Source organism: Nerophis ophidion, linkage group LG14 (assembly GCF_033978795.1).
Source record: "Nerophis ophidion isolate RoL-2023_Sa linkage group LG14, RoL_Noph_v1.0, whole genome shotgun sequence".
NCBI classification, from domain to species: domain Eukaryota; kingdom Metazoa; phylum Chordata; class Actinopteri; order Syngnathiformes; family Syngnathidae; genus Nerophis; species Nerophis ophidion.
In genome coordinates, this window is record NC_084624.1 from 52,136,099 (window position 1) to 52,149,563 (window position 13,465).

Below are 13,465 nucleotides of genomic sequence, written 5' to 3' on the forward strand. Positions count from 1 at the left end.
ATACCAGCAGTCCATGTATGTGATGATATGTGCTGGCATGTACAACCTGCGATATAATGTACGATACCGGCAGTCCATGCATGTGATGATATGTGCTGGCATGTACAACCTGCGATATAATGTACGATACCAGCAGTCCATGTATGTGATGATATGTGCTGGCTTGTACAACCTGCGATATAATGTACGATACCAGCAGTCCATGTATGTGATGATATGTGCTGGCTTGTACAACCTGCGATATAATGTACGATACCAGCAGTCCATGTATGTGATGATATGTGCTGGCATGTACAACCTGCGATATAATGTACGATACCAGCAGTCCATGTATGTGATGATATGTGCTGGCATGTACAACCTGCGATATAATGTACGATACCGGCAGTCCATGTATGTGATGATATGTGCTGGCATGTACAACCTGCGATATAATGTACGATACCAGCAGTCCATGTATGTGATGATATGTGCTGGCATGTACAACCTGCGATATAATGTACGATACCAGCAGTCCATGTATGTGATGATATGTGCTGGCATGTAAAACCTGCGATATAATGTACGATACCAGCAGTCCATGTATGTGATGATATGTGCTGGCATGTACAACCTGCGATATAATGTACGATACCAGCAGTCCATATATGTGATGATATGTGCTGGCATGTAAAACCTGCGATATAATGTACGATACCAGCAGTCCATGTATGTGATGATATGTGCTGGCTTGTACAACCTGCGATATAATGTACGATACCGGCAGTCCATGTATGTGATGATATGTGCTGGCATGTACAACCTGTGATATAATGTACGATACCAGCACTCCATGTATGTGATGATATGTGCTGGCTTGTACAACCTGCGATATAATGTACGATACCGGCAGTCCATGTATGTGATGATATGTGCTGGCATGTACAACCTGCGATATAATGTACGATACCGGCAGTCCATGTATGTGATGATATGTGCTGGCATGTACAACCTGCGATATAATGTACGATACCAGCAGTCCATGTATGTGATGATATGTGCTGGCATGTACAACCTGCGATATAATGTACGATACTGGCAGTCCATGTATGTGATTATATGTGCTGGCATGTACAACCTGCGATATAATGTACGATACCGGCAGTCCATGTATGTGATGATATGTGCTGGCATGTACAACCTGCGATATAATGTACGATACCGGCAGTCCATGTATGTGATGATATGTGCTGGCATGTACAACCTGCGATATAATGTACGATACCGGCAGTCCATGTATGTGATGATATGTGCTGGCATGTAAAACCTGCGATATAATGTGCGATACCAGCAGTCCTGCAGCGTCTTTACAGCCAGTTAACATCCAAATGTCCTAAAGGTTGGTATTTTCTTATATTTTAGTCGAGTCATTTACAGTACAAACGGTAAACATGGTAGGCTTTAGGCGACTAGGAGCTATCAGCTACACAACAGCTAAGCGCACAAGCCAGACATAATGTATGTAATAAGTGTCTTTCATTGAATAATATTGCAGTGTAAAACAGCACAATACAAATAGGTATCTAATAATTACACACACTATGTCTCCTAGACAGAAGCGTATTAGAAAGTATCTAGTAACAAACGTGTCCGCATCATTCAACTTACTGCGGCATGAGCTTAACTTCACGAACTATTGTGACCACGAGGTGTCACCAAATAATAATTGTCACCTCACTTCAATTTAAAAGGGGAACATTATCAGCAGACCTATGTAAGCGTCAATATATACCTTGATGGTGCAGAAAAAAAGACCATATATTTTTGGAACCGATTTCCGAACTCTAAATGGGTGAATTTTGGCGAATTAAACACCTTTCTGTGTATCGCTCTTTTTGCGAGGACGTCAGAACGTGACGTCTCCGAGGTAATACAGCCGCCATTTTCATTTTCAACACATTACAAACACCGGGTCTCAGCTCTGTTATTTTCCGTTTTTTCGACTATTGTTTGGATCCTTGGAGACATTATGCCTCGTCGGTGTGTTGTCGGAGGGTGTAACAACACTAACAAGGAGGGATTCAAGTTGCACCACTGGCAAGAAATCTGCCGCCAGACCCCCATTGAATGTGCCAGAGTGTCTCCACATTTTACCGGCGATGACAGACATGGCACAGAGATGTATGGATAACCTGCAGATGTATTTGCAACGATAATTCAACGAAATCACAAAAGGTGAGCTTTGTTGATGTTGACTTATGTGCTAATCAGACATATTTGGTTGCGGCGTGACTGCCAGCTAATCGATGTTAACATGCTACGCTAATCGACGCTAACATGCTAATTACCGGCGGTGCAAAAGCAGACATGGCACAGAGATGTATGGATAACCTGCAGATGCATTTGCAACTATAAAGTCAACGAAATCACATAGGTGAGTTTTGTTGATGTTGACTTCCAGCTAATCGATGCTAAAATGCTACGCTAATCGATGCTAGCATGCTATTTACCAGCGGTGCTAAAGCAGACATGGCACAGAGATGTATGGATAACCTGCAGATGCATTTGCAACTATATTACGTTTCCTTCCACCCACATTTAATGCGAAAAAAACACTTACCAATTGAAAGATTTAAGCTGCTCCAGTGTCAAGAGATGCGAAAGTCCTGATCGTTTGGTCCGCACATTTTACCGGCGATGCTAACGCAGCTATTCGGCCATGCTATGGCTATGAATAGCGTCAATAGCTATTCGCTCAATAGCTTCAGTTTCTTCTTCAATACTTTCATACTCCAACCGTCCGTTTCAATACATGCGTAATCTGTTGAATCGCTTAAAATCTGAGTCTGAATCCGAGCTAATGTCGCTATATCTTGCTGTGGTATTCGCCGTTGTTTGTTTACATTGACAGCACTGTATGACGTCACAGGGAAATGGATAGTCGCATCGCAAATAGCGAAAATCAAGCACTTTATAGCTTTTTTTAGGGATATCCGGTTACCGGTAGAATTTTGAAAAAAATTTCAAAAAATACAACAAGCCACTGGGAACTGATTTTTATTGTTTTCAACCCTAAATTGTGATAATGTTCCCCTTTTAAAGACAACATAAGTCTATTCCAGACGGGTCTTAACAAAATTGATTAGCGTCTTTCATACCTACCGTTGTTCTCGGTTTAATAAATTTGAATTGATCAAACCTTTTTGAACATTCCACAGTACAATATTGGTATCAGTGGAGAAAAAGTTGCATCGATAAAACTAAATAAGTGCGGGCGCTCATGTCACATGTTTCAATTGAACAGTTTCCAGCTTCTGTGGATTTAGATATCACAACTTAAAAAAGGGAAAGAAAAAACTATCCAAAATATATTATTTAAGCAGAAAAAGGGGAAGCAGTCAAATGTGTGTATGTTTGTGCATCTCTGAGTAAGTGACTTCCTGGTTCTTGCACCTTTGTCCAAATATACTGACGTGGACTCTGATAGTCCATCCATCCATCCATCCATTTTCTACCGCTTATTCCCTTTTGGGGTCGCGGGGGGCGCTGGCGCCTATCTCAGCTACAATCGGGCGGAAGGCGGGGTACACCCTGGACAAGTCGCCACCTCATCACAGGGCCAACACAGATAGACAGACAACATTCACACTCACATTCACACACTAGGGCCCATTTAGTGTTGCCAATCAACCTATCCCCAGGTGCATGTCTTTGGAAGTGGGAGGAAGCCGGAGTACCCGGAGGGAACCCACGCATTCACGGGGAGAACATGCAAACTCCACACAGAAAGATCCCGAGCCTGGATTTGAACCCAGGACTGCAGGACCTTCGTATTGTGAGGCAGACGCACTAATCCCTCTGCCACCGTGAAGTATAACACTCTTAATAATATGCGCCACACTCTGTGAGCCCACACCAAACACATTTCTGGAGAACATTGGCTCTGTAACACATTATAAACGCAACCGTGAAGCCCGTCAGTACACCCCTCGATTTCAATTTAAAAAATGGTAAAAATGAACCTCAAGAGAATCGTATAAATAAATAAAAGGTTGTTGTGTTACCTGACAATTACTGAGGGTTATTAGAACAAATCGCTTACATACATTTGTTTTTAGTATTTTTTTCTTTTTAATAATTTTATACTGAATTGACCTCACATGTCTGGACATGCCAGTCTGTTTGTTTTTGTACTGGATAAAAAGGTAAAATGAGAATCCCCGAAAGTTCACACGATTGGCAGAGGAGCTGGCTTTCATTGTGTTCAGTTTTGGCTCGAATTATTGCTTGATAGGGCTCTGATAGTGAAATATATACTCTGCTGGCAGACGTAATAAGTTCATACACTCACCCAGTTTCTTCTCCTTTCTGTTGACAAGTATTTGGCTCAGGCGCTCCTTGAGCTTGGCGGATTCCCTCTCCTTGCGCTTGGCATCGTGACTATACTGGGACGCACGGCTGGCGACGATACTCTGGAGCTTCTGAACCTGCACAGGAAATGTGCACTCACTGTACGCAACACGCCAAAAAATGGCACAGGTTGTCTACCTCCTCTTTTTCTGTCTTCAGACAGTTTTGCAGAGTTTTCATCTTGAGTTGGAGCTGCCTCTCGGTCTCGTGCAGACCCGATTTCTCCCTCATAGACAATTCCAGCTGATCCTGGAGATGAACAGACGTCAGCAATGCTAGCATACAAACATTAGTCTTGTCTAGGTCAGCATATCAGGATCAGACATAATGATGGTTTGAGAATGGACATGTCATTTCTGTACAGTAAACATGCCTTAAGTCTTGAGTTGCTCATCTGCATGTGATCCAAAGTGCTGGATCTCTTTAGCTGTTCCCTCTCCAGCTCCTCTAAAGTGCTCATGGTGTGTCTCTGGATCTGCAGCAGCTCAAACATGGCGTTCAGAGCAGGCGCTGCACTCAGGCCCAGAGAGTTGGCCTCAATGCACGTGGACAGACCCAGAGAGGAGAGCTCCTGCCACAGTGACATAAAGCCAGACCGTAAGGCAACACCAATAGAATGTCCAATTATTAGGAGACTGTGTGAAAAACAAGGCTTTGCTACACATCTAATAGGAAGCAGAATAAAGCAGGGTTTTCAACCTTTTTTGAGGCAAGGCACATTTATTAAAAATAAAAAAATAGAGAGGCACACCAGCAGCAGAAAAGGTTAAAAAATTAAAGTCAACCAGGTCGTGGTTCCTTATTCCGAGTTTGTTGGTGTTTTCCTGTGTGTAGTGCTTTAGTTCTTGTCTTGCGCTCTTATTTTGGTGACCCTTCCTGTTTTGTTGGTGTTTTCAATCAATCAATGTTTATTTATATAGCCCTAAATCACAAATGTCTCAAAGGACTGTACAAACCACTACGACTACGACATCCTCGGAAGAACCCACATAAGGGCAAGGAAAACTCACACCCAGTGGGACGCCAGTGACAATGATGACTATGAGAAACCTTGGAGAGGACCTCAAATGTGGGCAACCCCCCCCCCTCTAGGGGACCGAAAGCAATGGATGTCGAGCGGGTCTAACATGATACTGTGAAAGTTCAATCCATAGTGGCTCCAACACAGCCGCGAGAGTTCAGTTCAAAGCGGATCAAAGACAGCAGCGAGAGTCCCGTCCACAGGAAACCATCCCAAGCGGAGGCGGATCAGCAGCTTAGAGATGTCTCCAACCGATACACAGGCGAGCGGTCCATCCTGGGTCCCGACGAGCGGTCCATCCCCCCCTCCACAAGGGAGGGGGGGACAGAGAAGAAAAAGAAAAGAAGCGGCAGATCAACTGGTCTAAAAAGGAGGTCTATTTAAAGGCTAGTGTTTTCCTGTGTGTAGTGTTTTTAATTCTTGTCTTGCGCTCTTATTTTGGTGACCCATCCTGTTTTGTGGTGTTTTCCTGTGTGTAGTGTTTTAGTTCTTGTTAGGCTCTTATTTTGGTGACCCTTCCTGTTCTGGGGCACTTTCATGTCTTCCTTTGAGCGCTATTCCCCGCACCTGCTTTGTGTTAGCAAGCAAGACTATTGAAGTTGTTGCTATCCTTTTTTGTGTGAAATGGTAAATGGGTTATACTTGTATAGCGCTTGTCTACCTTTTTTAAAGGAAGTCAAAGCGCTTTGACACTATTTCCACATTCACACACTGATGGCGGGAGCTGCCATGCAAGGCGCTAACCACCACCCATCAGGAGCAAGGGTGAAGTGTCTTGCTCAAGGACACTACGGACGTTGTGTCCTTGAGCTGAGTGGACATTATTGATTGTCATGTCATGTACGGATGTACTTTGTGGGCGCCGTAAGTTTTTGCTGTCGTCCAGCATTTGGTTTCTGTTTACTTTGTAGCCAGTTTAGTTTTACTTTAATTTTGCATAGCCATTGCCTTTTCCTTTCGTTAATTTTTGGTTTAAGCATTACGCACCTTTTTACCTGCACGCTGGCGTCCGTTGTGGTCTGCAGATTGGGATCACAACAAAGCATCCTTGTCTCACCCGACACATTCCAACTTTTACAAAGCAATGAACTTTTACAAAGCAATGAACTACCTGCTGCCCCCTAGTGACATGGAGGACTACGTGGTTACCTTGCCGAGCTCTACACAGCACGGACACTAAGCAACGGCAAATTATAATTATTGATTTGCAAAACATATTTTTGGACAAATTAGGTGAAGTTGCATAATTTGCCACGGCACACCAAACAATATTTAAAGGACTAACATTCAACTGTACAAAAGAGGAACTAAGTGAAAGGACAGGATTGAATGGTTACACTTTCCTAGACCGCTTTAATACAAGTCTGCTTACGCCCCCCTGATTGTAGCTGAGATAGGCACCAGCGCCCCCAAAGGGAATAAGCGGTAGAAAATGGGTGGATGGACAATATCCCTGGAGCCTTATGTAATACACAGGGGTGTTTTCTCATAAATACACAAAGCATAGTCTGGACTTTTGCATCTTTGTACAGCGAGCGTGTCATGTAAGCTCAGAGAATTAATTTCACACTTTCGGCGACCAGAAGGAAAAAAAAGGATATCCTTTTGTTTTTTCAATCAACATTAGGGCTGCGCACACACACACACACACACACACACACACACACAAAAGCTAAAGGAGCAGGCGGCCGCAATTCTCCCTTTTTACTATTAGTCTTAGTGGATATATTCTGGAGAACCAGCGTCCTCTACAGCACACATTTGGTTTTGCTTCATTTACATATCAGAAGAGTTTTTAGGGACCTTCTGCAAGAAAGCTAGTAAAAAAATCATCTCTATGACAGCGCTATTTTTAAGAATTTGCTGCAACAATTTGAGGATCAAGTCATTTTGGTTTTACTTCATTTACATTTCAGAAGAGTTTTTAGGGACCTTCTGCAAGAAAGCTAGTAAAAAAATCATCTCTATGACAGCGCTATTTTTAAGAATTTGCTGCAACAATTTGAGGATCAAGTCCTTTTGGTTTTGCTTCATTTACTTTTCAGAATAGTTTTTAGGGACCTTCTGCAAGAAAGCTAGTAAAAAATCATCTCTATGACAGCGCTATTTTTAAGAATTTGCTGCAACAATTTGAGGATCAAGTCATTTTGGTTTTACTTCATTTACATTTCAGAAGAGTTTTTAGGGACCTTCTGCAAGAAAGCTAGTAAAAAATCATCTCTATGACAGTGCTATTTTTAAGAATTTGCTGCAACAATTTGAGGATCAAGTCCTTTTGGTTTTGCTTCATTTACATTTCAGAAGAGTTTTTAGGGACCTTCTGCAAGAAAGCTAGTCAAAAATCATCTCTATGACAGTGCTATTTTTAAGAATTTGCTGCAACAATTTGAGGATCAAGTCCTTTTGGTTTTGCTTCATTTACTTTTCAGAAGAGTTTTTAGGGACCTTCTGCAAGAAAGCTAGTCAAAAATCATCTCTATGACAGTGCTATTTTTAAGAATTTGCTGCAACAATTTGAGGATCAAGTCCTTTTGGTTTTGCTTCATTTACTTTTCAGAATAGTTTTTAGGGACCTTCTGCAAGAAAGCTAGTCAAAAATCATCTCTATGACAGTGCTATTTTTAAGAATTTGCTGCAACAATTTGAGGATCAAGTCCTTTTGGTTTTGCTTCATTTACTTTTCAGAATAGTTTTTAGGGACCTTCTGCAAGAAAGCTAGTAAAAAATCATCTCTATGACAGTGCTATTTTTAAGAATTTGCTGCAACAATTTGAGGATCAAGTCCTTTTGGTTTTGCTTCATTTACATTTCAGAAGAGTTTTTAGGGACCTTCTGCAAGAAAGCTAGTCAAAAATCATCTCTATGACAGTGCTATTTTTAAGAATTTGCTGCAACAATTTGAGGATCAAGTCCTTTTGGTTTTGCTTCATTTACATTTCAGAAGAGTTTTTAGGGACCCTCTGCAAGAAAGCTAATCAAAAATCATCTCTATGACAGTGCTATTTTTAAGAATTTGCTGCAACAATTTGAGGATCAAGTCCTTTTGAACTGAACTCACCGGCCAGAGCAAGACTTGAGTTCCAGAAATCACATTACAGAAACCAATTGTAACTGCCAAAAAGAAGAGGATTTAAAGGGGTGCCTTGAGGAACGTTTGAGTTATGTTTGCTAGCAAGGTTAAAATGTCAATGCAAGAATCTGCCACTATAATTACAGTGGCCCAAGTTCTTCTATACAACCACAGTCCTGTGTTTTTAATACATCTAATCTTTGTCTTCCAAGGTTTGAACTAAACTCGAGGGCCAGTATGATGTCATTCCTGCCTCCAATTTGGCGTGTTGAATAGTTCTAGTCTATAGTCTAACATCAAGGCTAGATGTTGATGAATTTCATGGATAAATGAATGAACAAGGCCTCATAACAAGCAGCGTCTTTGTACCATGTTGATGTAGGAGATGCAGTGGGGGATGTTGTCACCCGTGCAAAAATACGTGATCACGTTGGAGGCCAGTTTGGACGGCGGAAAAGAGTGCAGCCGTGCAAGGTTGCTCTGCTTCGACGGGGACATTGTCACATGCGATATGCTGGAAATCTCATAGTTTCCTGAGTGGGAAATCCAAAAAAAGGACATTAAATCTCTAGTGAGCTCAGAAATTAATCAGGTTGCGGTTTAAAAGGAGAACACAATCTAGGTCGACGTGATGGTATGAGCTGATAATCACCCAAGGACGCGTCTCCTGGCGGCGTGGTCCACCACTCCCCCATATTAGCAAAGCATCAGGGTACAGGGATGCCAGGTCATGAGATATCAGCCGCAGAGGATTCGGCGGTGATCCAGTGGATCAGAGTGGACTCTCTGCAATGGAGCATGAAGCTGTGAGATAATAATCTGGGCGGAAGGAAGTACACTGCAGTGGTTTAAAAAGAACAGATGTGCAACGACGAGTGTGGGACTTAAAGTCACATGGTCGTCAAATGATGGCAGTGCACAGACACAATATTTCAGTTCAGTTTCAATGTCATGCATCACACATTTCCACTTGTTTCATTACTGCACGTCCGAAAAGGAGTAGGAAGAAGCAGAGTTTATTTAATCCTAACCCTTTTCATACCATAGCAATTTTATCCCATTTCCTTCTTCTCTGTAACACAACAGTGAACAAATAAATATTAAATAAATAATATACCATAGTAAGCAAACAAAGATTAAATACATAAATACCCTTTCTCTCTCTAAAAAAGGGTTGAAGATGTGGATCATAATTCTTGTTGTGTGTACTTTATGAACATTTTTAGTTTGAACAGTCTCTTAAAGTCAATCAAATTGCTGCTTTCTTTCATTTCTTTACTCATCCATTCCATCATTTAATTCCACATACTGATATGCTAAAGGTTTTAAGTGTTGTACGTGCATACAAATGTTTTAAATGACATTTTCCTCTAAGGTTATATTCCTCCTCTTTTGTTGAGAAAAATCGTTGTACATTCTTAGCTAGCAGGTTATCGTTTGCTTTGTACATCATTTTACATGTTTGCAAATGCACCAAATCGTTGAATTTCAATAATTGCGATTTGATGAATAAAATGTTTGCATGTTGTCTATATCCAACTTGATTGATCTTTTTTTGCAACACAGTTATTGAATGAAGCGCTTATTTGTAGTTATTTGCCATATTTCTACACAATAAGTCAGATATGTAGGAATTCACTGGGGAGCCAAGGGGGCGCCAGCCTGCAAAAGTTTGGGAACCATTGGTCTAGAACATCCATCCATCATCCATCATCTTCCGTTTATCCGAGGTCAGGTCGCGGGGGCAACAGCCTAAGCAGGGAAACCCAGACTTCCCTCTCCCCAGCCACTTCGTCTAGCTCTTCCCGGGGGATCCCGAGGCGTTCCCAGGCCAGCTGGGAGACATAGTCTTCCCAACGTGTCCTGGGTCTTCCCCGTGGCCTCCTACCGGTCGGACGTGCCCTAAACACCTCCCTAGGGAGGCGTTCGGGTGGCATCCTGACCAGATGCCCGAACCACCTCATCTGGCTCCTCTCGAACATGTTTTGCTTTATTCATTATTGATGTGTTTCTTGCAAATTTATGCTGTATATTTTTGAGATTTCCAATTTATTTCATCATCTATTATTACATCCAAAAATGTGTTTTATTTTACCCTTTCAATGTCTACTCCGTTTATTTATATTTGTGTTGGACTTCTACTGTTACCGAATAGCATTATTTTACTTTTACTCAGATTCAAAGATATGGTTTTGACAAAAACAGACTCTTTTTAATTTGTTCATTTCTTCCGTCGTTATTAGTATTATCTTCTGTGTGTTGTCTCCTGAACAAAATGCAGTTTATTTGGGCTGAACATTGGATTGCCATGAATTGATTAACGTGGACCCCGACTTAAACAAGTTGAAAAACTTATTCGGGTGTTACCATTTAGTGGTAAATTGTACATAATATGTACTAAACTGTGCAATCTACTAATACAAGTATCAATCAATCAATCAAATTGTTGCCCGGCATTACGGTAATGTGGTGCAGTCAATAATTGCACGGCATTACGGTAATGTGGTGCAGTCAATAATTGTCCAAACTTGTGCATACTTGTCAGGGACGGTGCGTTCAGGAACATTGGAAAATAGTAGAACCGGCTATACATGATAATATACAATAAGGTTGAGTCGATTTTAAGCGTAATTAGCAAAGTTAAGTCAAACTATACTTCAAAAAAACTTTAAATACACCGCTATAAATCGGGTAATAGTTTTTTTTAGCCATTCTGACTCTAAATGTGATAGCAAAAGTGAATACAATTAGAGATGAAGGAAACACCAACGCACTTACCTGTCAGTTACTGCAGTGCCGTAAAATGGCTCAAAAAGGCAGAACACGATGACAAAACTTCCACTTTTCAACTTAGTGAAACAATACACCGACCATTCCCCCGTGTTTGTGCGTCAAATAGTCCAAAAGCTGAGCCAGAACGTACTTTATCTCACCGCAGTAAGCAGACAGGTCAGCTTTTGGAGGGTTCCACACTGGCACTTTACCCTGAAACAAACGGCAAGGTTATTGGAGGAGCCGTTACTAGGCAACCAGTGCATGAGCCGTTGATTGGTTAAAAGGGAAGGTTAATTTACATATAAGAATGCGTTCAGGTGCTTCGCAATGTGTCGGGATTATTAGGACGAAGAAAAAGAACACAGTACTGGACAAACACATTGAAAATATTCTGACGATGGAGTTTAAATAGCATTGAAAATATTCCGACGATGGAGTTTAAATAGAACCGAAACAAAACAATACATTAATTTAAATAGACAGGAAGCACTGGAAAGTCAACGAGATGCAATGACGTCATTTGAAAGGATACTTTTTCTTCTACGTGTGTTGGTTTCATCTCCAATAAAGCTTGTCGTGTTTCACATTCACCATCTTAGATGTATTTCACAGTGTGATTGATTGAAGCAAAGACCAATCAAGTGTGTTACTTGAAAACTAACAATTTACAGTTCTACCTAATGATATACTTAGCATGCAGAATATCAATCAATCAATCAATGTTTACTTATATAGCCCTAAATCACAAGTGTCTCAAAGGGCTGCACAAACCACAACGACATCCTCGGTAGGGCCCACATAAGGGCAAGGAAAAACTCACCCCAGTGGGACGTCGACAATGATGACTATGAGAAACCTTGGAGAGAACCCGCATATGGAGACCGAAAGCAATGGATGTCGAGCGGATCCAGCATGATATTGTGAAAGTCCAATCCATAGTGGATCTAACATAACCGTGAGAATCAAGTCCAAAGTGGATCCAATGTAGTAGCGAGAGTCCCTTCCAAAGTGGAGCCAGCAGGAAACCTAGACGTCCCCAACCGATACGCAGACGAGCGGTCCATCCTGGGTCCCGACTCTGGACGAGCGGTCCATCCTGGGTCCCGACTCTGTACAGCCAGTACTTCATCCATGGTCATCGGACCGGACCCCCTCCACAAGGGAGAGTGGGACGGAGGAGAAAAAGAAAAGAAACGGCAGATCAACTGGTCTAAAAAGGGGGTCTATTTAAAGGCTAGAGTATACAAATAGGTAGATGGATGGATGTATAGATAGATAGATAGATAGATAGATAGATAGATAGATAGATAGATAGATAGATAGATAGATAGATAGATAGATAGATAGATAGATAGATAGATAGATAGATAGATAGATGGATGGATGGATGGATGGATGGATGGATGGGTGGGTGGGTGGATGGATAGATAGATAGATAGATAGATAGATAGATAGATAGATAGATGGATAGATAGATAGATAAATAGATAGATAGATCAATGTTTATTTATATAGCCCTGAATCACAAATGTCTCAAAGGACTGTACAAACCATTACGACTACAACATCCTCGGAAGAACCCACATAAGGGCAAGGAAAACTCACACCCAGTGGGCAGGGAGAATTCACACCCAGTGGGACGCCAGTGACAATGCTGACTATGAGAAACCTTGGAGAGGACCTCAAATGTGGGCACCCCCCCCTCTCTAGGGGACCGAAAGCAATGGATGTCGAGCGGGTCTAACATGATACTGTGAAAGTTCAATCCATAGTGGCTCCAACACAGCCGCGAGAGTTCAGTTCAAAGCGGATGTAAGACAGCAGCGAGAGTCCCGTCCACAGGAAACCATCTCAAGCGGATCAGCAGCGTAGAGATGTCCCCAACCGATACACAGGCGAGCGGTCCATCCTGGGTCTCGACTCTGGACAGCCAGTGCTTCATCCATGGTCATCGGACCGGACCCCCTCCACAAGGGAGAGTGGGACATAGGAGAAAAAGAAAGGAAACGGCAGATCAACTGGTCTAAAAAGGAGGTCTATTTAAAGGCTAGAATATACAGATGAGTTTTAAGGTGAAACTTAAATGCTTCTACTGAGGTAGCATCTCGAACTGTTACCGGGAGGGCATTCCAGAGTACTGGAGCCCGAACGGAAAACGCTCTATAGCCCGCAGACTTTGTTTGGGCTTTAGAATCACTAATAAGCCGGAG

The 13,465-nt window shown here is 41.9% G+C and overlaps 1 protein-coding gene across 4 annotated transcripts in view; it reads right to left on the bottom strand.

Annotated features, from left to right (window-relative positions):
• The window catches only part of ssx2ipa (synovial sarcoma, X breakpoint 2 interacting protein a), a 30,423-nt gene extending 18,878 nt beyond the window's left edge, over positions 1 to 11,545 (bottom strand). The window contains exons 1-6 of one of the 4 annotated variants that reach the window (XM_061921002.1): positions 11,404 to 11,545; positions 9,133 to 9,266; positions 8,850 to 9,013; positions 4,763 to 4,960; positions 4,528 to 4,638; positions 4,331 to 4,466 (exon numbers count right to left, since the gene is read on the bottom strand). In XM_061921002.1, coding sequence (XP_061776986.1) covers positions 4,331 to 4,466; positions 4,528 to 4,638; positions 4,763 to 4,960; positions 8,850 to 9,013; positions 9,133 to 9,175 — 652 coding nt within the window. In that variant the 5' untranslated portion in view covers positions 9,176 to 9,266; positions 11,404 to 11,545. Of the gene's footprint in view, positions 1 to 4,330; positions 4,467 to 4,527; positions 4,639 to 4,762; positions 4,961 to 8,849; positions 9,014 to 9,132; positions 9,267 to 11,258 lie in introns of all 4 variants that reach the window. The other 3 variants (XM_061921003.1, XM_061921001.1, XM_061921004.1) reach the window with 3 other exon arrangements.
• Positions 11,546 to 13,465: the final 1,920 nt, after the last annotated feature.